The sequence below is a fragment of the Lissotriton helveticus genome, chromosome 10 (assembly GCF_964261635.1).
Source record: "Lissotriton helveticus chromosome 10, aLisHel1.1, whole genome shotgun sequence".
Classification (NCBI taxonomy): Eukaryota; Metazoa; Chordata; class Amphibia; order Caudata; family Salamandridae; genus Lissotriton; species Lissotriton helveticus.
The window spans coordinates 63865162-63892393 of NC_136071.1; the positions used below are offsets into that span (position 1 = coordinate 63865162).

The window sequence follows — 27232 nt, forward strand, 5'->3', positions numbered from 1 at the left end:
GGGTTATTGCCAGCTCTGTTTCGCCTAAAGTAAAAACCAGCTGGTCTACTGGAGATTCGTAGTTTGCCACGTCCATGTCCATATTTGGGTCATCATATTTTTTATATAGATTCGTAAAATGAGTGACCCAAGTTTGCTCGTCCAAAAAAACGTCCTTGACCACCCTACCTACGTGATTCCCGTTTGCGACCAGCCTCCAGAAAGCCACATTATCACGCGATCTGGTGGCTAGCAACAAATCGGCCCATTTGTCTTCCTCCCATGCCATCTTTGAGGCCCTTTGAACAGATTTATAATTATTCCTTGCTTTTTTTACATCTAATGGAGATTTGGCCTTGATTGCGATTAATAATTCCCTCTTTGACTCTCTACAGGATCTGGCATACCATGGCTTACTATGAGACAGATTCTGGATCTTCTGTTGGTTTTTTTTGGGCATTTTGGTGACTAGTAGTTGTAAGTCAGCAAAAAAATGTTGATGTATTGGCAGGAATGAAGTTTTTGTTTCATCCTCACCCATTGCCGCTAAATAGGGTCCAAAGGTCCCAGCCAGAAGTGAATATATTTCAGTAAGGATGTCACTGTGGTCCAGTATGAATGGCCATTTCAGAGATCTTCTGTTGTTACTAATATGGATCTCAGGGTTATTAACGCCACTTTCCTCAGTTGTACATTGCTCGACCATATTATTAAAAAGTAAGACATCTAACATCAAATTTAGGGGGAAATGATCACTTTCAAACCGTTCCATTACTTCAAGGTCCAGGAGATTTGGCCAGAGAGGAATAGAAGCAATAACAAAATCTAAGTTACTTTTATAGTTATTCCTGGTAAATGTTGGTTTCTTAGAGCTATCAGATGGTAACCTTCCATTGCAAGCCCTAAGAGAGTGTTCCGTACATAAACTAATCAGTTGGAGTCCCAAAGTTGAGCATTTAACCGATTTAACATTCTCCAGAATAGGGATTTTGTTTGCCTGGTCTTCCTCGTCAAAGATTTCGCTAAGACCCAAAACTGGCTCAAAATTACAATTTAAATCGCCAGCCAGGATAACGAAATCATCCCTGGAATCTAATCTACTCAAGAAGCAATCTAATTTTGCAATAGTTGGCGATTCTCCAGAAGAGGGTAAGGGCCTATTATAGACATTTACAAGAAATAAGTTCTTCCCGTTACATACTGTAGCTTTTAAAGCTAATATGTCTACAGAATTTGTGGGTATCTCCTCAATTTTTACCATTAAGTTTATTTTCACCCATATCAAAAGTCCCCCTGACGGCCCTCCACTTCTAGAGGGTGTCGCGCCAATTCCATAGGTCTTGTAGCCCACCCTATGGGGCGTCTCCACTGCCCAGGTTTCCTGAAAGAAACAGAAGTCGAAAGACTCTATAAAGTTTGCCCACTCCGGATCCCTCAAATTTTTTACAACTCCAGCTATATTCCAGCAGACCATTTTGATCGGCTTCTTAGGAGTTGGTGGCCTCTCAGAAAGAGCCCTAGGCATCTCTTCATAGTTAGTGGGAAGCACAGGCTGGATTACCAAGGGCGGTACTTCTACGGTTGGGTTGTTACTCAAGATAGTTGTGGGTAATACCTGCTCTTCTAGAATATTTACATCATGGAATACATTTATATCATGAAGTACAGTTTTACCCAAACAAGAAGACACAGTATTAACCAGTACGTCAGGCATATTTACAATGCCCACATCACCAAAAAACGTTGTATCTGGCCCCTCATCCCCCCGAATCAAATAGCATCAATCGCAATATTCTAAGCCGCTAAAGATGTCAAACCTATTAAAGGTTTCTAGAGGGGTGAAGGGTTTTAGGTGATCCATCCTTACGTTCTGGGAATTATATGTTTTGGCCATTGCGTAATTCCATCCCATAGAGTCTGGGGCTTCCACAGGGTAGGGTGCATAACGCATATTGTTAGCATTCTGAAGTGAAAAGGGATACAGAGCATATTGATTGCTCCCAGCATTCTGTACACTAAGATGGTTATTTGACTGGGGTTGAAGTGTATGTTGTAAGGGATGGTACTGGGGCGGGTGGTGCTGAGATGGAAACACCACTGACCTAGGGTAAAAGTATGTTAGTGGTTTAGGGATTATTATATTATTGGTGCTTCCTGTCTGCCAATTCAATATGAATTGGACAGCATTAGGGTCTCTAAAATTCACCACCACTATGTCACCTTCAATGTCTTTAGTTCTACCCCCCAACCATTGGAGACGACGAACCTGGGCAATTTCACCATTAATATGATTTGCAATTGGCCTGTAAATACTCAGCCAATGCATAATCTTATTTTTTAATTGGGCGAAACCCTCCCTCTTATTGTGACCAAGCACAGGCACCCCTGTTAGAACTACCACATAGGGTACAGCCTCTGGTGGAAGTTCGGGCAGAGGAGTCCTTCTAGGCTTCCCCCAGGTATGTCTGTTTTCCCCCACCTCCCTTGTTGGTTTCCCCAAAAGTGTATTAGATATGTTGCCATGGGTTTTGTTTGTAACATTTGAAGGTGGTTGGTCAACAATTTTTTGTTGTGGAGGTTTAGGAGGTGGGTGTTGTTGGACAGTCGCTATCACCGTATTCCCCATAGATTTGGAGGTAGATGCAGTTGAGGGAGGAATAGGTATGGGATTTGGAATTGGTTTGGGTGCTTGAGCTGGAATTGGTGTGTTTTTTAATACATTGTTTGAAGTTGTATTAACTACATCATTTCGACCGAAGTCAATTACAACGTCCTTACTACCTAGTGCATGCTCAATTTTACACAACCTACATTCCACTTCCATCAACCTCTCCAAAATACTTGCAGAGTAGGATTTAATTAAACTCTCTATATCAAATAGTGTCACAGAACCCTTGGTCTCAATTGGTACGTTGACAACCCCACTAGTGTCCATACTGTCCTCCTTGTCTGTCAGCAGATTTGACTGGGCTGAGGATGAAGGTAATATAGGGATCCCCTCGGATTCTACTTGTGGAATACAGGATTCCTTCACAGCGTTAATCGCCTTTTTACCAAAATCACGACAGCTCAACTTGGGTTGTAGCGGGTCCCCCCTTTTCCGCTGTTTTTTGATCGGTGGTGGACCATAGATTTGTTGGGAGGGTATCTGTTTTGTAGCCCTATTACGGGGTAATATCACTGGTAGCAGAACATCTCCCTTCAATGTGCTTGGACTGTTTACTTGAGAAGTAGAGGATGACCCGTTCGCGTCTGTCTTGGATAACATATTTGGTGTGAGCACAACCACATTTGCTTCCAAGGGCTGGTTATCTGGTAAATTAGTCTACTCATTAGATATCAATTCAGTGTCAGTGTCGGTCAAACCAGTGACGGGAGATAATGGCAATAAAACTGACCAATTTTTATACTTTCCACCGAACGGCTTCGGTCCGCCCGCCGCTCCGCCAAGATGATCTCCCTTGCGATATCAGGAGATGATTTGGAAAAATAATTATCCAAAGTTCCATTCAACAGCACACCCTGTTTGTCAGACGTAGGCTGGTCTATGTTTAAAGAAGACATTTACAAAACAGAATTGACGAAGCAAAAAGGTCAAGGCAGTAGTGGGCAATGGCAGAGCAATCAGTACCTGTAGGACAAAGAGATGTGCCCAGTCCGGTTTCCTCGGTTCTCGGAGGGTCTCAGAGGGTCCGCACTTAGTCCGGGCTTTGTCCCGGGATAGGTCCCACACACGCGTCCCGCTAACGCGTTGTGAGTCCAAATTTTGTACGGGGCATTAATTAGGGGGCGGAGACACGGGAAGAGGCGGCAGGTGTGCTGGCTGGTACACGCACAGCCTGGTGGGCCTCACAGTCCCGTCCTCCTGTGGCAACACTCTCTCCCCCAACGCAGCTTCAATGCCCATCGGGGCTCCAGGCAGGCAAAGCACAAGGTCCAGAACTCCTCGGCGAGTGGCTCCCGTGGAGCGGGGGCCGCGAGGAGTTTTCAAGGCACAAAGCAGGGGGGCGGAGACACGGGAAGAGGCGGCAGGTGTGCTGGCTGGTACACGCACAGCCTGGTGGGCCTCGCAGTCCCGTCCTCCTGTGGCAACACTCTCTCCCCCAACGCAGCTTCAATGCCCAACGGGGCTCCAGGCAGGCAAAGCACAAGGTCCAGAACTCCTCGGCGAGCGGCGACTAATGAACTCACATATGAGTATGCTTTTATAAATAATCTAACATGCAGAATGAGAACTGAGGAAAAGACTTTTCTGAACCTTGTTGAAGAGAGAAGAGCATTCTATAAAAGAAATAAGATGGTCAAGCAGACAAAATCAAAATTATTGCAAAAGGAAGTTGAAAAACTTAATGGCAAATCTTTTGAGAATGTTGCAATTCACATAGACAAACCAATTAGTGGCAAGTTTTGTATGAGAAGAGATAATACTCTATTTGATAATTATTTTGTTGGAGCCAGCAATTGTGAGGACACATACCAAATCATGGGGGGTTGGGGTTTCAAGGGAGGTAGAGACCCAATTTTTCCTGAAATGTATTTTGTTTGTGGAGACAAAGCCTATTATAACCTCCCAGACCAATGGTATGGGACGTGTTTTTTTTTTTCCTAAAATATTTCATGTTGACAGAAATGCAGAAGGCTCATTTGAAATCAGTAATCATGTAAATAGGTACAAAAGTGTCACGAGCTGCGCCTCCTCAGGATCAGAGTCGTTGCTATAAGGGGTCCACCTCCAGATCTCCCTACACTCTGAATGATGTAACATACACAGAGCATAGAAGGATCAGGCGAGGGAAAGGTAGGGAAGGGACTGGAATGGGAAAGGGAGGCTGAAATGAGAAAAACACAAAGGTAAGTACATTACATGCTAACTACTCTCATCAATTCTCGCTAGCAGGAATGACCACCAATATTGCTTACTTAATCTGGTCTCTTTTCCGCACAAGAATAGCAGAGTGTTCTCTCTGTCAATACACCGGAATTTCCTACAACACAAATGCGTATATTATTACACCATCCAACTCTCAACCTGGACTCTACTCCGATAACCAAAACACTCATTCATACCTTCCAGCCTTCCCATATATTTCTATTAACACCAGTCTCCTTCCAAAATAAGGTTTAAACAAGTAAAATATAATGAAGATTGAAGGCAAGTCTTAAAAGAGCCAGCTACCCGGATTGAATTGTGACTGAATCCAAAGTAGTTCCAAATGTTATCAAAAGCCAAAACAATGCGATTCCTAATGGTTCGATAGCACAAGAATTCCTGCTTGTTAACCTCACAAACAAGAAAGTACTGGTCCTGCAAACAAGGTCACTTGAATTTTGAACATCCAAAAAAGGCACATCCAGCAACAGTGTCTTAAGGGGACGTTAATTACTCACGCCCACCGCAAGTGGCATAGGAGAATCCGTAGCAGCCGCTGACGGATAAAGTTCAGTAAATACAGGAATACCGCAACCGATGCCTCCACCCAGCTCACTGAGAACGCGAGCAGGAAGAAAGATGTCCGTTACCTCCCGGACCCTGGGCAACAGCAGAAAGTCGATATTCCAGAACACCAGCCGCTGAATACACGTTCAGGTAAAAGGTTGAAAACCCGCTCCGCGTCTCAGCGGAGAACGCGAGCAGAGATAGCCAGTTAATCACCGCTACTAGAACGGAAACCAAGTCAGCTGTTTTTCGCATATGGCAGCCGCCGAACGCCTCACACAATTCTCTCGCCAGACAAGGTGAGCCAAGGACAGAAGAATAGAGGACTCCAGAATTCCGAGCACTGATTCGAAGTAGGAATCATGTACAACGTACGTGCAAGCATTTCCTCCCTATGTAGCTTTGCGAGCACCTCCCACGCGCTCAGCCTTCTGGTTCCTGTAGTTTAGGCAGGCGCAGTTGGCAGGACATGACAAAAAGAGAAAGTTTCACAGAAATTTTGGGAGACATTTTTGAGGCAGTGATATCTTTGGTAGGAATAACCCTGAGTGCTGGAAGAATCAGAAAATTGTCCACAATTGTTGACAGATTGTCAACTGACACAGCTGGTGGTTTCCAATTAGTGGATACCGAAGTTATTGCAATCAGATCTATGGTAATGCAAAACTGTCTTGCTTTAGACATACTCCTAGCAAAAGAGGGAGGAGTCTGTGGCATTTTACATGTATGTATGTATGTGGGATACTTGTAAAGCGCACTGAGGAGGTCTGATTGCTCCTATTTCCTATTTCCTATTTCCATAGGCTCTGGTCCAGTTTCTTTAGTCCGAATCGAGCCTGTCGATTCCATGACTCCTGCTGAACGCTCGCCTCTCTTGTGATTCCCTCCCCTCTCTGTCATGCGATGATCCTGCCTTAACGTAAGGTTGATTAAATCAGTACAGGTCTTAGGCTGAGGGTCAATCTGTGCTAACACATCTTTTAAGTTGTCGTTCAAACCCTGATAGTACAAAGCCATTCGTTTTTCTTCCGGCCAAGAAGTCTCCACTACCAATCTATTAAAAGTGGTCATGTAAGACACTAATTCTTTCCCACCCTGACGCAAACCTAACAGTTCGCGGTCAGCACTTAAAGTTGTGGCCCGCCGGTCGAATACCCTTTCAAATTCCTTTCGGAAATCATCCCAATCCGCCAACAGAGAGTCATCATTGCGGACTAGCGGGACCGCCCAATTCGCTGCATCGCCAGTGAGATATGAAATAGCGAAGGCCACTCTCGATAAGTTGGTAGGAAATGAAGCAGGCCTACAAGAAAAATGTAACGTTATTTGCGTAAGGAAGGACTGGATCTTAAGTGGATCACCCGCATATCGTTCGGGACTCGCCAAAGGAATGGGAGGTAGTACTGTCACTTGTATCTGAGGGCCACCTGCAGAAGCATCAAAGGGATTCTTAGCCTGCCTGTCTAACCTCTCCTTCAGGGCCGCTGTTTCAGCTCAGGAAGTCTCTAACTCTTGTTGCACCAGAACCAAGGCTTGCAACACATCATCCAGAGAGGCCATCCCTCAACGACACTGACCGGGAGGAGGTATATACTTGGGTACGTGAGTTGGCAGGACATGACAAAAAGAGAAAGTTTCACAGAAATTTTGGGAGACATTTTTGAGGCAGTGATACCTTTGGTAGGAATAACCCTGAGTGCTGGAAGAATCAGAAAATTGTCCACAATTGTTGACAGATTGTCAACTGACACAGCTGGTGATTTCCAATTAGTGGATACCGAAGTTATTGCAATCAGATCTATGGTAATGCAAAACCGTCTTGCCTTAGACATACTCCTAGCAAAAGAGGGAGGAGTCTGTGGCATTTTACATGTCCAACACTGTTGTACGTATATTCCCAATGAAAGTAAAAACATTGAGATGTACATCAAAAATATTACAGAAATGCATTCAGAAATTGTTCCCTTAAAAGAGAATGATTTTTCAGAACGTCTTTCCAAAAGATTTCAGGCAATCAAAACCTGGTTTCAAGAGATTGGTGGTTCAGTTCTTGGCAAGATTCTAACACCTTTATTTGTAATAATTGTTATGATACTTTTCTTGAAGATTAGTTGCATGTTACACAAGAGAAAGAAATATCTGAGGGAAAAGAAGAGAATGTTCTAAATCAAAAAGGAACAAGAGAGAGAGAAAGAGCTAGAAGAGTTTCGTAAAGCTCAATATGAAAGCTGCAGACAGACAGCTGAAACAAGTCTTTAGAAATACTAATACAGTGAAATCAAATCATGTTCATTTTAAGAAAAATTTTGCTAAAATTTGGGTGTAGTTTGGTGATTTAGAAATCACCAGATGAGGGAGTTGATGGAGCGAGATTTAGAAATATATTTATTTCTGCTCGTAAAGTTAAACTTCCATAATAAATTAATAATATTAATAAAGTGTGCAGTGGAGAATAATGAATTAATCCTGTCTATTGTCATGTCAAAACTAAATGCGGCTGTTTATTAATGGCATGTGCTTATTTCTGTGTGCTCATGCTTTATTTTCCTGTAAATGTTGCACAAATCTGTTTGTTGCTTTATATGTTTATGCTAGGTAACATAGATTAATGGGTTAAAAATTAGTAAAGGTGGGTGGGTAACAGAACAAATTTTATTTCTTGCATTAATTATTCTTTTGTGTTTGTTTATACACTAGTTAACGAAAAAGAGGTTTGAGGCCTAGTGCGTCTAAATGAGCAGTTGGCAAAATTCTGCTCAGTGAAAGCAGGAGCCATTCTGCCCACTAGAGGGCAGAATGTTCCAACAAATTAAACAGAGGGATCTCGAAGCTCGAGGGGATATAAATCCCCTCGAGCTTCGAGAAGCCTTTGTAGAACATTGGAATGTTGTTCTGCGGGCCTTTACCGGCCCGTAGAAGCAGGGAGCACTCCATTGTCTGCAATGGAGCTCCCAACATTCCAATGTTCTAATAGCACTTAAGTTCGATTGGTCGGACAGTAAAGTGCTCATATTGGTGTGTTTATCCATTTCAGTATTATTAATTATGTCAAAAGTGTACTTGATAGGTACGGCCATACCAGTACTCACTAGCAGGCCAGGAAAGAGAATATAGAAATACCTAGGGGGAGATTTACTAAGATTTTACATGAGCAAAATCTTTTTTTGCCGTTTTACTTTTCAGAGCTAAATAACATGAAAGTAATACAGAGCAGCGCCTATGACTGCTTTCCATTACTCAGTGCCAAGGGGGCGTACCATGGGTTGAGCATTGGCGTTCACATACAACCACCCTAGCTTTTTCATACTAAACCCTATTTACTAAATAAAGTAGCAGAGTATAGCGTAAAGTAGGCGCAAGGAAGGAGAAATGCATTTTCCGACTTTTTACTTGTGCGGCAATTCACAGCACCCATATAAAGAGCAAAAAGGATTAAAGTTAGTCTATGCATAGTATTTTGTACTTGAAGGGTAGCCTTCCAGGACAAAACCTATGCCAAACTCACAGAGAAACCCTTGCACTTTGGTGCAAAGGTGTATGCGTGGGGCAAGGCAGCTGATTTCAGCGCTGGTTTTAGGGAAAGGGAAGGAGAGTGCCATATTTCTGACGATCTTCTCTCTCTTGTACTCGCAGTGCAACGAAGCATTTGTGAATGCTTCACTGTGCTGCAAAGTAAATGTTAAATCTGCCCATTAGTCTCTTTCAGATCCACAAGTTTGTAATGTCAACAGTCATTGCATGGAGAAAATCAGTTTTCGTTGTTATCCTGAAATTTAAATAATGTGTGTAATTTTTTTCCTAGCTAAACCATGGGAATGTGTAATCGTTTTAATTAACTATGCACTTTTTAAAATAATTTGAAATTGATTTGAATATTTAGGTTCATTGTAATATTTCTCTGCCAGGCATAATAATTGTCACTGACCATTAGCACACCTTCTGCACTGGGAAGTGTTGGTATAATAGTTTTGTATTTATTGATGCAGAAAACTGGTAGAGTGCCCTCACAAGACACTACATTAGGCCCAGCTTATGATGGCGTGTGTTTCCCTTCCTAGCACCACATGTCCAATCACAGGATACTTGTTAATTACCTCTGTAACCTTAAGACCTTAGAATTTGTGAAAATAGTTGCATCCTTCTATGCATGTATGCATGTGCTGTGCTTCATATCTGGCTTGCAGTGTATGTGGGTGGCATAGAAAAGCATTAAAGCCTTAGATTGCATCCCAGTGTTGGCTAACTATTGAGTACAGCTTAGACTACAAGGGAACGGGCAGGAGACTCTGACCAAACTAACATACATGTCCAATTCCTCTTCATAGCTTCTTCTTTTGGGTCAGTTGCGAAGGCTCTTTTCTTACATAATCCACAACCATTAGCAAATGGTCTATGATGACAGCTAGATAAAGGGAAATGTGGTTAGGATTTGTTTTTCAACATACCACAGCGCTGCATTTCCTAAAAGTGAGAATTTCATATTAACGTCTACCGCGCTAGCGGGTTTTCCTGCTGTGCGCTGAAATTTGAAAATCGCGCGTAACGTGACAAAGCCAGCTTGTCATGCGCGTAGCGCAGGTAACGTCCATGACGAGCTGGCTTTGTTATCAGCGCTGAAGGGGTTAACTGTACTCATATGCATTTTTTCAAACTGCTGATGCTTGCTATTTGTCAATCACTAATTAGTAGAACACAGATTCAGTAAAGGTTCCCCAAAGACATCAAAGAAAGGATAAGTAGGAGAACTGTAATCAAGCAAATGGCTGCAGTTTGGACACAGACTGGGAAAATTGCACAACAGGACAACACCAAGGTTTAAACTGTACATTCTGTCTATATGATTTACAAGGCCGATGTGATCATGTGAAACAAAGGTATACCTGATAACCCCAATGCCATCGTGTGCATCAGTATCTAAGAGAAAGGGCTCAAGTAAACACACAGGGACTGATTCACAAATTGCCCTTTGTAGTAGGTTTTACATTCCAACAAAATGTACTGTGACGTGAAAGTTTTGAAACATAGTAAACTGTTGAACTTGGCCCCCTCTGCAGGGTCACCCCAAATATTTTGCTTTCACCCCTCCTGTTTGCTGAAAAATTATTTTGTTGGCCTAAGGTCTCTGTGCACTTTGCCACTGCTAACCAGTGCTAAAGTGGTTGCAATCGCTCCTCTAAACATGGTAAAAATGGCTTACACCCAACTGGCACATTTTATTTACTTATGGGCCCCTAGACAAGTGGCACAATCATGTACCCAGGACCTGTAAAATAAATTGCTGCCATTGGGCCAGCAACACTCATTGTGCTACCCATTTAAATAGCCCTTTAAAACATGCCTCCGGTCTGTCAATGCAGCCTGTGAGCAGTTCTCAATTGCCAGATCAACCTGGCAAAGGACGCCTTTTGCCACAGGTAAACCTCCCTTTTCAATACATATAAGTCACTCCAAGGGTAGGCCCGAAACAGTGCAGAAAGCAGGGTCTATTGTATTTAAAAAGTTGAACATGTACTTTTAAGCTCTACTTGTCCTGTATTGAAGACCTCCTTGATTTGTTTTCCACGATTGTGAGGCCTACCCCTCCCATAGGATTACATTGGGTTACTTTTATTACACTAATAAGTGATAACCTTTGATTATAACAGGTAGACTTATCATGTTTGGTTTCAATAGAATTGTAATTTAAAATCTTCCTTAATGGTAAAATAGCATTTTAAGCCGTGGGTCACATGACTGTGATTAGCATGACAGTTGGCCTTTGTGTATTCTTCCCAGACACTGAGAAAAAAGGGAACTAGATATTTGCAGGATCGCACATCCTGTAAGGATGTGTGGGGCCGAGTACTTCCCTGCCCCACTTATATTTCAAAAATGCTGCCTCCAGCACACTCACAAAGAACTTCACCCTAGTTTTTTTCACACAAGACCTCTTGAAGCCTGGAGAGGGAGGAAGAAAATTCCAGAACCAGCTGTGGGTGAAAAACACTAGAAGCTTCTCCCACTTCAAAGCTGGTACCAGATATGAAATAGGGCCTTCAGACCCACCCTTCAGATCCCTCCTGGACCTATGAAGGACCCCAGAAAGACTACAGAATGCTGCCCTGCTCATTGAGGCCTGTTTTGCACTTTAGAGGACTGCCCTGATGCTACAAGAGGACAGCCCTGCTGCTTGAGGCCTGCCTGGTACTCTAAGAGGACTACACTGCTGCTTGAGGCCTACCTTTTCACTTAAATGCAGGACTACATGGGTGACTCCAAATGGCTAGTTGGCCTCCTGGAGCATTTCAATTACAGGCCCTGGATATATGGTATACCCTTTTACAAAGAACTTACTGGTAAATTAAATATGCCAATTGTCTATGCTCCAATGTTACCATGTTTAGGGGTGGAGCATGTGCCCTTTAGCACTACTCTGCAATGGTAAAGTGCTCAGTGTCATAATGGCAGGCCAACAAAAAGAATCAGCAAAAAGAGAATGTAAGCTCGTAAGATATGGAGAGAGAACACCCTAAGGATGACATGTCTAACAAAAACCTTATGATTGATTAATAAATATTATCGATATGACTGACATGGTTCCAGGTTCCTCTGTCAATTTGCAGTGAAAGTTGTGCTCCGGGATACAGGAAGTCAGCCATTGCAGGACGCCCACATTGTTGCTTCAACTGCATCCCCTGTCCTCCAGGAAGCATTGCTAACAAAACAGGTAGTTTTCATTGTTTCTAAAAGATGTTTTATAAATTGGGAAAATAAATATAAATGCAATGGATATGTTTAACTTAGTATCACCACTTCCACCTTTTAGATAGGTCTGATATGAAACAAAAACTTGTATTGTTGTATTAAATCAAATTAACATACTGTACTTGTTATAATGCAGATCCTCAGGATATAACCTGTAGATAATATTGCATTTTACAGAGCGTGTTAAACATGAGCAGCATGGATTTAGTGCTGAATAAAGCTACACTTAGGATTATTGCAGTGCCTGGTCGTAAACCCCAATCCCAGCTAGAGCTCCCCCTCATGTGTGTTCCCTGTTCTCATTCAAATTCTTACACCTGTTTCCAGTTTCTAAGATGGCTTTTTTGCACAAGCATTGCAGTCCAGGTACTACACTGAAGAATTAACAAATGGAAAACGGACAATAAAAGAAACATATTTTCATAGGTAATTTTATCATTCTGAAAAACCAAATGTGCAATTTTTTGCTATTCTTAACTGTCTCAGGAAATACGATGACATTGTGGTAAAAGCATTTACCACAGATGGTTTTACCTCCCCTTAAGTCCAAACATGCCTGAATGAGGGGTCTGCATAACCTCAGGCTTCGTGTCAATGCTGCCCATCCTACAATCATTACATTGCTCCTTCAATTCCCCAAGGAATTGACTAATCCTACATATGCTCAGCTCATGATTGTGGCCTCAGCCACTGTGAGCACATTATATGTACAAACAATTTTTCGAACTAGTTTTTTTTTATCACATCTAGAGATAAGAACCAAGGGCCAGATGTGGGACACCAAATACCGGACGGTAACGGCCGATTTCGGCCGTTACCGACCGGTATTTGGTGTTTGAAATGTAGGGGGCCTTATATTTACAGGATCGGTATATTTACCGATTCAGTAAATTTACTGATTCTGTAAAATACCGAATCGGTAAATTAACCGAATCGGTAATCCAGATATAGGTGGCACTTCAAACAGTGCCACAAGCCATTACCGATTCGTTATTTACCATGTAATACTATTGCATGGTAAATAACGAATTCCTGTGTACATGCACATCTGTGCATGTACACCTGTGCCATGTGGCACACATACATGCCCTAAGGGCCTAAGGGCATGTATGTGTGTCACATGGCACACAAGCCAAAATCAGGGGTGCAACAGGGTGTCAAAGTGACACCCTGCTCCCCTTGACAATTCGGTATTTTTACCGATTCGGTAATTGACATTCATTCCTATGGGCCTCAAGGCCCGATTCGGTAATTACCGACTCCTACCGATTCGGTAAAAAATACAGAATTTTTAGCTACATCTCATTTACCGAATCTAGAATACCGAATCAGTAAAATTCGGTATTTTAGAGTCGGTTAATGAGGATTACCTACATCAGGCCCTAGGTCAGCAAAAATGTGTTGTACGGTTCGCACTTTCTCAAGTAACACTGTGCATTTGTTGGACAACATAAAAGTTGGACTGATGAAAGACTGATTCTAAGCACACCCTCAGGATATGTTGGCCTATCGTCCTGTTAGCTCGTGGTGCCCCAACTGCACCCCTAATCTTACAGGATAACAAATGTGTGTGCAACCTCAGAACATTACAACCCTGATTCCTCAAGGAAATCGTGATAACAGATCTAGAACCATTTCGTTCAGCCACTTATGCATACCCAAAGAGATACACAAGAAATACACAGCATACGGTTTTTAATATTCATTGAAACCGTGTGATTCTTGAGTAAAATACATGTGCTGCAATGACAGAACATTGTGATTAGCACTACGAGAATGGTGAAAAAGATGAACAAACCATTTTGCAGATTACTGAAAACTATATGCTTACATACAAGTACTGTAATATAGTGTACTCCTACCTAGCACTTTGAACCCTTTCATATCTAAGGTGGGCGGGTCTACCAAATCCCTATCCCGGTAGCGCAACTCCCCATTACCTGTGGGTTAGTGTCACAAGCTGCCCGTCTTGGTGCAGAGTTGGACACCATACCTCACAGGAATCAGCTAAGCTGGAATTCCGGCATGGACCGACTTTTCAGTGCCAGCTAAATTCTCGCCTGAATAAACAAAGGCTTGATGTCATATATTTATGGCATCCCCCATGTTGTCATGCCGAAGCCCCTGTCAGGCTGCTATTGTTTATTCTATAATGATAGTTCTGCCACAGAGCGGCAAAAAACAAATAACATCTTGCTTGCTGAACTTAGCACTGATACAGAATTTTAAAGGTGTCTTGATAGAGTACCTACAAAATGATGTAACGTCTACATGACAAATGCACCTTACTAGCTGTCAGGTCATGTAGTATTGTAGGTCTGTATGCAGAACATTCATATCCCTATCTGGCCACAAGCTAGAACTCCAATGTATTGGAGGTCTTCCTCTGCAAGATAAACCCTCAAAATGATGTGTTGCTGAATAAAGCTTGCCTACCTGTTCTGAGAAAGTTGCTACCCATCCAGTATGCACTTTCTATTCCCTTAGCAGAGCCAACCCAACCAGCCCTCTCAGCTCTTAGAATAGCCTTTGCCCTAATGTCTAGCATGCACCCCTAGTGAGCCAGTGTTTAATTCGTAATAAGAGGAGTGCTGGTGCCTGAAGCTCTGCTCATAAAATCGTGACTGGTGCTTTTAACAATCATTGCACTAAATACCTAGGTTGCCTATTCTTAAATTGACCTCATGGCTCTTTCATCCACTATCCTGCTCCTTCATCTTACTTGTGCATGCTCATCCTTTTTTCCTTTGTAATATTGTTTCAATCTTTCTCTCCCAAATTCTTTCTATTTTCGAAATTTGTATCCTCACTTGCACGCAGCCAATGTCTGATGAATAAAAATCTTTAAAAAGGACTGGATGTGACTTCCCTGAGTATTGTCAGCCTATGTAATCAAGTACTTGAATACTGACCTTCCCTGTCACTGGAAGGACACACACTCTTTTCGATGTCACATTTTAGACCATGGTGGTAATCACCAAAACAAACATCCTCAAAGTTTCCATTGCAGGGTATTTCATATCCTTCACAGGAAACTTTATTTCTAATCAGTAAAGTTAGGAGCAGGCACAGCTTCCCTTTAGGTGAATATTCTGCATTTAGTATTTGATTTTGATTTAAGTGAATAGTTACCAAAACCATTCCAAGGGCCACACAATTGCACTCTTGCATACAATATCAATTAAAGTTCATCCTTGCAAGTCTCACTCAAACCAGTGAAAGTTCCTGTCCCTAACAATGTCAACATTTTAGGTGGAATCTGTTGCCCTTGCTAAAATCTGGTGAAAATACAATAGGACTAGTTCTTCTATCTGGAATAAGTGAACATAAAACCCTGATACAGGCAGCCACCCTACCTCTAGTACCAATAGTAGTTGTATTCCATTGCCTACTAAAGTAGTGTAACACATAATACATAGTATGATTTTCTTAGCAATTCAAGATTCTTATAGCATTCTGAAGTATTAGGACCCTAAAATGGTAACAGATCATGTCTTCCTTTTTTTTGGGTTCAAGAAACCCACTCTTATGCCTTGAAACCTCTGTAACTAAGAGGTGAGATGTGACTTCGGGAGACACCAGTACTGTAGGTGTGTGTTCCTAGTTTTGTTAATGTTTATGTCTTTATTATTTTCCTCCTCTTTTACACACTGCAAAACTTAATTGTACTTAGGCACTGTAACATAAAAAGATAATCAGAGCAACAACCCCTACCACCCCTGATTCACTTCACTGATAACAAAGCAAGCCTTGATTTTGTAAGAGAAAAGTGGGGAAAGGGAGAGAGAGAGGAATCTAAACTTCTGACTGGACACGCCCTAAGACACCATATCAAATCTCTAAGGTAGTTATTGATGGAATAGTCAGTATTGACACAGGGATGGCGGTCTGATGGACACCTGGGCAGTGAAGAGAGGGGTTTCAACAGGGATGCAAGTCAAAGGTATGTTTATTATGATCGTAATCTTTAAACAAGCGCAAAAGGCAATACCATGAGTTTAAAATGTCCACATAAAAATTAATAAAATCATTAAAACGAATGCTCTGATATTGGTTAAAAACTCTTACCCACCCTTATACATTTCATACCACACCCATAGAATTATACTTATAGCAAAATAGAATATATCATCTCTTTTAAAACACTCTCATTTCCTTACATCAAGTATATATTTCATTGGTTTAAGAAGCATATGATCCTACCGATTACTCCTGGCCTCTTGATAAACTCTGTACCACCTTTATGTATTTACCTAGGGCAATTGCAATATCAATGATGGGCATTTCAGTTAAGAGAATAGCCGCCGGCGCCCTTGATCTTATATCATGTTTTAAAAATACTGGGCGCAGCCATATTTTCCGCTGTTCTAGTAAGGTTAGGCAGTCAAGAAGAATGTGTGCAAGGTCGCCTTTAGAACCCAGGTTACACCTACAGCACCCTTTATGATCTAACATTTTTGATTTTAGGTTTTTGTTTATCAACCAGGGGTTGATCCCAATCCGCAACCTTAATATCTCCTGCCTATAGCAGCGGTTTGGTAGGATGTCAAGGTAGGGAAACCAATTCTCATTTGACCAAGAGTTCATCATGAATTCTACTGATTTTTTCTTTACTAAATAGCCCATATCAATCTTTCTGGAGACTTCCTTTCCGTTAAATTTCAGCTCACTCTTAGTACAGACTAATTGGTGCGTTTCCTGGTTTACCTCCACCTGTAGCCTTTTACAGACCTGTATCATTCTTTCTCTGCAAGCTTTTGCCCATTTTAGGTCACTGTTTTGGATTTCTTTCCTGCACCATTGTGCAATTTTTTGACCTTCTGTCTCTTCCAAGCGTTTCCAAAGTGTGATTATTGCAGTTTGTATTTGTACCTCCCAAGAAATTGTGCCTATTTCTATTCTTATGGCTTGGACCATAGATGATTGTGGGAGAGATAAGAGGTTTTTCAGGCATTTCCCTTCTATCAGGTCCAAGGCTCCCTTACCGCTCAAATAAAGGATGTCTGCTCCGTATAGGACTTGTGAGGGTATCATTGCGTTAAAAACTTTCAAAAGTGGACGGTGCGACAGATCACCGTAGTCCCGATTAAACATTTTTAGTCCACAAATAGAGGTATGAGCTTTTGCTTTGTGTGCTTCCAAATGAGTACGCCAGTTTAGTGACTTATCAAACCATATACCTAGGTAACGATATTCTTTAACCGTCTCCAGTTTAAGATCCCCTAGGTACCAATTAAACTTACTTGTCTTATTCCCAAAGCATAACATTTTTGTTTTATCTAAGTTTACTGTTAAGAGTTTCCTAGCACAGTATACATTAAATGCGTTCAGCTTTCTTTGGAGGCCTATCTCGGTCTGGTCTACTATTACCAGATCGTCTGCATAAAGTAGGCAGGGCACCTTTTTTCCGTCCATTCTAGGACTTGCACTACCTTCTACCTCTAGATAGGCCGGTAGGAGAATAACTGTGGTGCCAGAACGCAACCCTGTCTTAGGCCATTATCAATAGGTATTTTTTGCGTCAGTGACCCCACGGTATCCCTAATGACTTGAGCCCAGTTTCCTTGATGTAATTCCTTTATTATAGTCAGGAGGTCTTTGGGAATTTTTACCTTCATTAGTGTTTCCCATAGGCGGTCCCGATCTACTGAGTCGAAGGTGGCTCGGAAGTCAACGAAATAACAGCATAGCTTTCTGTTTTGTTCCGTTGACTTCTTTGCCATTGCCCACAGTGCAAAATCATGATCTATTGTGGAGTGCCCCTCCCTAAATCCTCCCTGTTCTATGGGTACGATTTGGAACTCCTTAGCCCATGCGTTAATTTTATTTAACACAATTTTTGAGAAAACCTTCTCTCCTATATCTAGGAGGTTAATCAGTCTGTAGTTTTGTGGTGCCTCCATGCTCCCTTTCTTATGGATTGGCCGGATTATCGCGCCTTTCTAGTTTGGTGGCATTATGCCTTCTGTTAGTATTATATGAAACATCTGGGCAAAAAAATGTTGCCCACCACTTTACTTCTGACTTTATTATTATTGTGGTAAGGTTGTCTGGTCCTGCCGCACGAGTTAACTTAAGTTCTCTTATTACATGCTCTACTTGCTTCTCATTAAACTCAGATTTAAGGTCTTCAGATATTTCCTGCCATTTTTGGGGCTCTACATGGTCTCGAGGAGTTCGTACCCCATACAATTCCTTTATATACTCCTCCCAGGCTGCCTCACTGACAACACATTTCATTTCTCCGTCTGTCGGGCCAGAGGCTGCCTTTACTTTTTTCCTCGCTTGCTTCTAGCAGGTTTAGCCAGCATTTTTCTTTATATGACCTTTTTGCATCGTTTACCATTTTTTTAAGATCTGCTTTCAGCTTGTTTATACGTTTCTGTCTCTCAAGGGTGAAGTTCTTTTTTTGCCTTCTTTGTGCTGCTCGTATCTCCCTTTTTTTAGATTGGCACTCGACAGAGAACCATTTCACTCGGCTAACCGGGGGTTTAGGGCTATTCTTTTTGTCCTTTATTAATTCTAATCTTAGACACTGAACTACATGGTCTATCTTCTCTATGTACCATTCCAGGTTTTTACTCTCTACATTTCCTAATTCCACTTTAGTTTGCATAGCCTTCAATTTTTCCTGGTATTCCTCGGTAAGTCGTGTCGGTACCCGTTTAGGGTACTCGACATCCTGTGGGATCACATTGTCTCTAGGCATCTTACTTCCCCCAGATATCCTTAAGTACAGAGGATTATGGTCACTAAGTTCTTTTTGTTCTATTTTGAAGTCCCGTACTAGATGGAAGTTCCAGGCTGGCATAAACATATAGTCAATTGGGCAATTCTGTAGACCTATTTTAAAGGTCTTCCCTGCTGGGCAGTCTGTCTTCATTCTACCATTCAGACATTGGAGACCTCTTCCTCCTAGGAAGTGTATTAGTTCTGTTTCCTGTTTCGAGGGCTCACCTACTGGAAAACTAGCATGGTTTATTCCATACACTTCTAACAGTTCTCTATTCCAGCGGTCGGCCTTCTTTGGGTTTAGTTTATGATTAAAGTCTCCCATAATTATCAGTATATCTGAAGCATACTTTTCTGAAAGAAGGTCCACGTCCTCTGTAAAATATCCGATCTTCCTCTCATACTCTACTGCGTTATCCCACTGCATATATACATTCATCACAGTCAACATTTTGTATTTCATTTCCAAGGTCAACAGTTCTAGTCTACAAGCCAGTATCCATTTACATTTCATTTTTAACGATGTTACTTCTCTCAATACTTTTGCTGAGACTAGTGTCATTAACCCCCCCCGATGGGCGACCAAATCTTCTTCTCGTGGCCGGGCGATTCAATTGTAGATAACCCTCGGTGATTGGGGTTTCGTCGCATGTCCAAGTCTCTTGTAGGCAGGCAATTTCCACCTTGTTTACTACTTCTTTAATGTATTCTCTCTTTAGCTCAAATGTATTCTCTCTTTAGCTCATTGCCTAAGCCATTTATATTCCATGTTAAGAGACTTAGACATTGCGACACCCCCCCATCCTATTCTACCTCACTTAGGCCTCCCTCTTCTACCCCTTCCTCCGTATAGTTCTCGTTGAGGTCTCCCACATAACTGCTACTTAGAGACTAGTTGTCCCATGAGGCATCGTTTCCTGCATTGTTTATCACTATATTCATGCAGCTCCGGTTTTCTACATTATCTCTACATAACTTTACTTGTCTCCTCCCCATGTAGTGTGTTTATCTAGGTACCTAAATCAATATTCCTATTCTTTGCCCTTGTCCGGTTATAAATCAACAATATCCCTGCGGGGAGGAGCCACGCTGGCGACCGAGATGGCTGCATAGACGCTCGGCTCTGTGAGCCTTCCCTCCCCGCGCATACATCCTGGCAACTATCCTGAGCCGTAACGGCATATTTAAGTAGGCGAAGGACAACTTTCACTGACCGTTTGTTCCTGAGGCTTTCCCGTGCGGCAGACCCGTGGAAATGTCCCCGACTGTTTTGCGGCCTTCGCAGAGCTGGGACCGGGGGTGTCGAGTGAGGAGAGTAGCCGGCCGCGACTGCGACAACAGCGGCCTCTGGTGGCGGTGAGGAGTCGGCCGGAGGGCACCGGAGATCTGACGGGCCGATGGCGACAGTGCTGACCCAGTCCATCTAGCTGAGTGCTTTGTGGGATGTGCGGTACAGCAGGGTTGTGGGGAGTGCACGATACTTGGCCCCCTTTCCAGTGTTGTGTCCGGGCATGACTAATGACTTCTCCCGACTCGGCGAGCGGCTCCCGGGGAGCGGCGGAGATTTTGTTTAGCCTTTTGGTGGTCCTTCGCTGGGAAGCCTGCCTTGCCTTTCGGGTCCTCATGGTGAATCCTGCTGTGCCCTGGTGTGGGGCCCGGTCCCGAGGTGAGGTGGAGAAGGACGAGGCCGGATCAGCTAAGATGGCGGATGGCACCCTCTTACGCAGACCACATTCCGAAGGAGAAGCCGCTGTGCGAGAGAGTCCTGAGGTCTGGCGACACGAGACAGAGCCCACGTCCAGAGATATACTGGCTGCATTAACAACCCTGCATACGACCCTGATCCGGGATTCCCGGGATCTGGGAAGAAGGATGGCCGCCATTGTTGTCCCGCCGTTCCACACGGGCATTGTTCGATCTCAAGGTAGCACCGATGTGCCCGCCTCTGCGTCCGTGATGAGAGCTCCAGCTACGCCTATGTTCGTGGAGACGCTGGAAGACCCGGGTCATGTGATCGCTTTGGACAGATCTGTTGTACGTGTGAGTGATTCGTCGGGGCACTTGACTTTTCGGCAGCTGGGGAGACGGCGTCGATCTATGGTTTGGGTTGCCCCGGCGACGTTTCAGCGCTTTCCGGATAGTGTGACTCTCTTTTCCTGGCTGGTGAGACTGTGTTCGGACTGGAGGATGTTTTCAGGGTCGATACTGACACAGACGGATTTCCGCCATACATGTTCGGCTGGGTTTTGGTGGCTGGAGTCCCATGGAGTAACACCACCGCCCGGTCCACCCGGATCACTTGGACCCTCCCCGTTGCTCTATGTGCCGATTGATAAGTGGACGTATGTTGGTACTACTGATAGAAAGGGCCAGGGGTGAGACCGTCTAGGACGTAGTGGAACTTATTGTTGGTACGGTGATTTGGGGGACACTCGGCGGGATGTTATTAACTATGCTATCGGTGATTGATGTTTTCCATGGCCATTCTGATCTTGCTTTTAGGATGTTTACTGTACGCGGTGGTGGGGGAGGGGGCCGGGTGGCCAGATCGATGGCCCTTCCCCACATTTTTCCTCTTTTTCTTCTTTTCTCTTTTTCTATATTTCGGGTCTCTTATTTAGGGCGACAGGCACGCTGCTGGGGGGATAGGCCGTAGTCTTCTGCAGGGATGCAGGGTGGGGGTAGGGGGATGGGGTTTGTTAATTTGTCCTTTCTTTGTTTCTATGGCCTTTTGTCTTTCTTCCTTTTTGGTGTCGTCGTTTTGAGGGGTGGGGTGCAGCTTTGCTACGAAACGTGTTTGTTTTTACATTTATCCTGACTCGTATGCCTTACCCCCAATACTTCACACGTATTTGCACTATTTGCGGATTTCCTGCTTCATGCTTGCTATTGTAGGACCATGTATGACCGTATGGCATTGATTCTGAGTTTTTCTTTGTTGTAAAATGGACCTTCTCGAATCCTGAATCTTGCACAGTACGCTTGAATACAAGTTATATCCTGGACACTTATTAGACCCCGATTCTCGGGCTGCTGTATTTTTCTACATTGATTTGCTGTACTTATGACTTGACTAGCGACCGGCTGAGGTGGTTGTGGGCCCATGCTTGTACTCACTTGAAGTATCAATAAAGGTTCTTAAAAAACAAACAAAAAAAACAAAAAACAATATCCCTGCATCGGCATAGAAACCCTTTTTCATAATTCGGTCATAGCGCATGCTGTCACATTAAGCAAGCCTATTCCTCCAGCCCCCTAGAAAGCACACCGAGTTCTTAAACAAATCCAAGCCTCCAGTAACCTGGGAAATCCCCGCCTGCTATTGTTTTGATTTCGTCCGAGAACTCCTATAAAGCACTGTGAGAACGACCAGTTCTTAGTGACATCTTTATTGACGTCTTATGTCCATCCTTACGTCAAACCCGGCACCTTTCAGGTATAAATATACCAACGCTGCCTTAAGCAAACACACGGTGGTAATCCTGGAGCAGAGCAGCTACTACTTCCGAAGAGCCCAGCTGATGCGAGAGCCCACGGACGCTGCCCCTCCCTTTTGACACGCTGAGAAAGACGCTGTCTTTTCTCCTGCCGAGAAATCCAGCCTCTGGCGTTTCCAGCTTACCCTTGCGGGTGACTGGGATACTGAGTCCTGAGAGAGAGATATCAGCCCTCCTGCCTTCTAATACCCAGGTACTTAACTGACTAAACCCTTACAGAGAATTCTTGAGTCAGATTCTTGGCAAAACAAACTTAACTTAAACTGCTACTTACTTACTCCTTCCTACGTATTAGGCTTTGGTCAGGTACACCGGGGTAGGCGTAGTTAGAAGCACCAGTTGAGTACGATTAGTCAATGTATATATGTATGTATCTATTTTATCCATCATATGGCTAAGAAACCATATTCTTGCTTTTACAGTATTATTTTATAATCCTGCTTTTACTGTATGCACTTTACTTAACTATAAGTATTGCAATTGTAGCAATTCATTTCTCTTGTATGAGGAAAGAGACTGCTCAATAAATAACACCTTTTATTGAAAACGCCCGTCTCTCTTTTTCTCTGCAATCTGGTGAAATTAAGTACGCACCTTTGACTGAGTGAAATAGCTGTCTTTTGTTTTCACACGACTCTAGAGATATACTCTTATTTCAGGGAGAGCAAAGTTGTCATGTTTTATGGTTGTCAGGAACTAAATCCCTTCTTGTCTATCCAGGGAGGTTAAACTCCTCCTCGCTTATTCGAGAAAGTTTCTAGTGAACTCTGAGCCTGCTGGCAAAAACTTAAGTCTAATATAGTCAGTAGAGACCTAGATAACCTCAGTCCTACGTCTACACTACTGAAGATATTATTCCAATGCGCAGAGCCTATTGGGACTGTAGGAACTACACTACATGGCGCCCAACGTTTAGTAAGTCGATAAATCTAACGCAAGACGTTAGAGTAACTCAGTCGTGCTTTTTCACACAGACCCTTTCTCCCGTAAATACTCCAAAGACGTCTGGAGTGGGTCAAAGGTTAAAAATCCACCAAAACTTAGTAGGAAGAGATTTCTATGTATAGTTTTTGGTTTATTCAACGTTGAAGGATACAGTGTTCCAAAATATTGTGCACCTAATCTTTGTTTCCTTGAAAACCTGATCTGCAACAAAAACCTTTCTGTCAGTAAAATGTCAGACGGTGAAGAAGAAAGAGAGGCAGCTAGAATAGCAGCTCGTCTCCTAGAGGAAGACACTAGTCTCCTACAGACGGACCCGAATGCAATACTCATTCCGGTCAACATAAGAAAAACTATAACTCTTAAACTAATAGAAAATGGACTAACATCGAGAGGTGGTACAGTCATATTCGTAATTGAGGCACATGAATATCGGAAGACAGAGGTATTCTATTTATAGATAAACTTTCCAGCAGCAAACGCTGTCACACATGAATTCCACTATTACAAAATAGAGGAACCACCGGATGACTACACTCCTTTCGAGGAGGTGGAAATCCCATTAAAATACCAAGAGCACCTGCTCTGGTTTAAAGGCGCCCTAAAACATAATAATCACATCACCAGGCTCGGTCCACTAGGTAGACCAGGAGCAACGTGGCCGGTTCTAGCCAGCTACACACCACATCCAGACATCGAAAAAATGTCAATACCAGAACTTTTAGCACAGCTAAAACAACTGATTAAAATACATAGACAATTAGTCCAATATGTAATGCGGACTTCAACAGTTCAACCAGCTATTAACATTCCACAGCTGACCCCTCATCAGGGGAACACAAATAAAATTACACCACAGAACATACAGTCATGTCTGGGTAAAGTACCCATAAAACGGGAACAATTTCCATTCTGGTTAGCACAAAAAATCACTCAAATAGAGGCAGTATTTCCGGATACTACCCCTACTGAGAAACACAGAATTCTGACTATCTGTCTTCCAATGGGGATCGCACCACATGTGGAGGACTGTGACACTTGGGGCACAGTCTTTGCTTCCATTTACACAAAAACACATGGTGTTCCGTCCATGGCGGTAATACCCGATGTGCTAAGACAGATTCAAAATGAATACGGTCCAGAACCTGCTTTAACTCTGTGTATGAAATTACTGAAAGACTTCAAGCAGGTCTCAGCTTTATTATTATCTAACATAAAAGGAGAAGCAGCATCTGTGGCGATCCGCCAGAAATTGAAAGAAACAGATATAGCAGAACAATCATTTGAACTGGCCAGAATCATAGAAAAATCCTATGAAGAACTAGGAAGAGATAGTTTGGGTGGGAAACCCGTAAAACCCCAACTAACTGAAAATCCTGAAAAGATATTTATTAAAAATAATCTAAACACTCCAAAAAAGAGCTGGGATGGAAATAAACAATTCACTCCCAAAGAAAAAAGATTCCAGTCCAGAGGAAAGTCTCCTCGGCGGAGAGAAAGATCTCCGGACCAAGGACACAAGTCTCCCCAGAGGGAGCCCTCTGAGAAAAGATACAACCTTAGAAATAGGGATAATCTGAAGAAACCTGATAGATATCAAGATATTGATACACGTCCCTCTCGATCTTTTCAGACTTCCTCGCAGAAATCGGAAAGAAGAGGACGGTCAGAACACAGGGAAGAGCACGCCAAGTCCAAAGACAAGGAACCTGCTCATCAAAGTAAAAAACTACAATTTCCAAAAAAGAAGGTAGCCAGCATAAAAGTAATCAAACATGCAGAGGATCCTGAGGACACAGCTGAAAAACGGAGAGTGGGCTCAGACAATGCTAGACAGCGCAGCAGAAGTGAGCATAGCTCGCAAGATCCTGATGAATCATCTGGAGACAGTGGACACAAAAGAATACATTCAGGTGGAAACTGCAGATACCAGAGTTAGCAAACCTCATAAAATATACGAAATAACATTACGTATAGAGGGAGATAAGACTAGGAAAATAAGGGGTCTATTTTGGGATAACCTCTCAAAAGGCTATGACATCCTTTTAGCTGAAAAAGACTGGCCACCGGAGTTTGTCAGGGAGTGCCCTCATGGCGAAGAAATGATTATGCCTGCCTTCTCAAATCACATTCCAATTCAGAAAAAATATACACTTGCAAGAAAGTGGGCAGTAGCCTAAGCTCCTGCATTATATAAAAACCATGTTGGATGGGATGAGGACTCTCCTCCTCACAAAATCCAGTTTAAAAATCAACCAACTGCACAAAGGCAGTACCCAATTAAGCAAGAAGCTAAAAAAACAGGTCAGGGAGATCGTAGATCAACTTGAATACCAGGGGGTGATTGAAACATGCACCTCACAAATGAACAATCCTTTGTTTCCTGTCTCCAAGCCAGACAATTCATATCGTCTAGTTTTGGACTACAGACACCTTAACTCATGTTGCAAAACCTTTGCAGTACAAAACTCACATAGTACAGCACTAATGAATAACATCGTGCGCCAAAAATACAAAACAACATTAGCCATCTCTAATGGATTCTTTTGTCAAAATATAGCACCTGAAAGCAGGTATTTGACCGCTTTCTCAATAATGGGCTTGCAGAGAAAAATTCTGTCGACTCCCACAGGGGTTCAAGAACAGCCCAGGATTATTCTCAGCAAGAGTAACAGAGTTACTACAAATGTATGATGATGAGGCATTATCTTATGTCGATGACATCTATCTAACAGATGATGACTTGGATACTCACTTGAAAAGAGTGAACACCATAATACTTGGGTTCGCAGCAGAGGGTTACAAATTCAACTTTAAAAAGTCGCGAATTGCCCATCTAACTGTCCTGTTTTTAGGATATGAATTATCAAGTGAAGGCAAAAGCCTGGCAGACAATTTCTTAGAGAAATGTGCTGTAATCCAAGCGCCAAGAACGCTGAAAAACTTACAATCAATTCTAGGTTTCCTGAATTTCGGAAGAACTTACATTCTAAATTATGCAGAGAGGGTTAAACCTCTCTATGAAATAATAAAACCAGATTTTAAAACAATCAATTGGACTCAACAACACACAGAAATTTTGAGATCATTGCAAACAGACATGTTAGCTAAAACAAAATTGCAAACACGCGATAACACTCGCAACCTTGTAATCCGAGTCATCCCAGGAAGATGCTGATTCACATACCTAACCTCTAATGAGGGAGAAAAGGTACCAATAGCATACAAATCACATTTGTACACAGAAGCTGAAAAAACATTCAGCATTAAGGAAAACATTGTTCATGCGGTTCAAACAGCTGTAGTAAAAGAAAGAGACCAAGCTGATGGCAGACAGATTACTGTTAGAACAGCAGAATCAGCCTTTGAGGCATTAACAAGCCCATGTAATTTACCTACTGTGGCATTAAATCCAAAATGGATACAATGGAAAAATTCTCTTGCTACAGACAAAGTGAAATACTATTTTGACCCAGAAATGAAAAAATTAAAAAATCTAGAATATGAAAGAGAATATCCTCTGCCTAGCGACATTCTGCCCATACGACAGTACGCCTGTGTAATATATACAGATGGACATGCACAACCCTCAGTTTGGGGAAAACAAGCATATAACGCCACATGGGAGATTGTTAAATACGTGTGGCACAGAGATAAATTAAGACCTCTAGTAACAAAATCACACTCTGTAGAAAATAATTCAGAAAAACAAACTGAAGTAATAGCGTTAAAAATGGCGCTAGATAATGCCGATCGCGAATTCCTGACACTAATAGTGTGCGATTCGTATTACTGCGTCAAATCATACAATAACGACTTGCAGAACTGGGTTCAAAACGGTTACAAAGATGACACAGGTGCCACAATAAAGAAAAAATCGCTTTGGGAACAAGTAGTTCTT

General features: G+C 42.6%; 1 protein-coding gene across 1 annotated transcript in view; it reads left to right on the top strand.

Annotated features, from left to right (window-relative positions):
• Positions 1-27232, top strand: part of LOC144783911 (vomeronasal type-2 receptor 26-like) — a 205231-nt gene that overhangs the window by 145714 nt on the left and 32285 nt on the right. The window contains exon 6 of the mRNA XM_078662650.1: positions 11999-12122. Coding sequence (XP_078518776.1) covers positions 11999-12122 — 124 coding nt within the window. The remainder of the gene's footprint in view (positions 1-11998; positions 12123-27232) is intronic.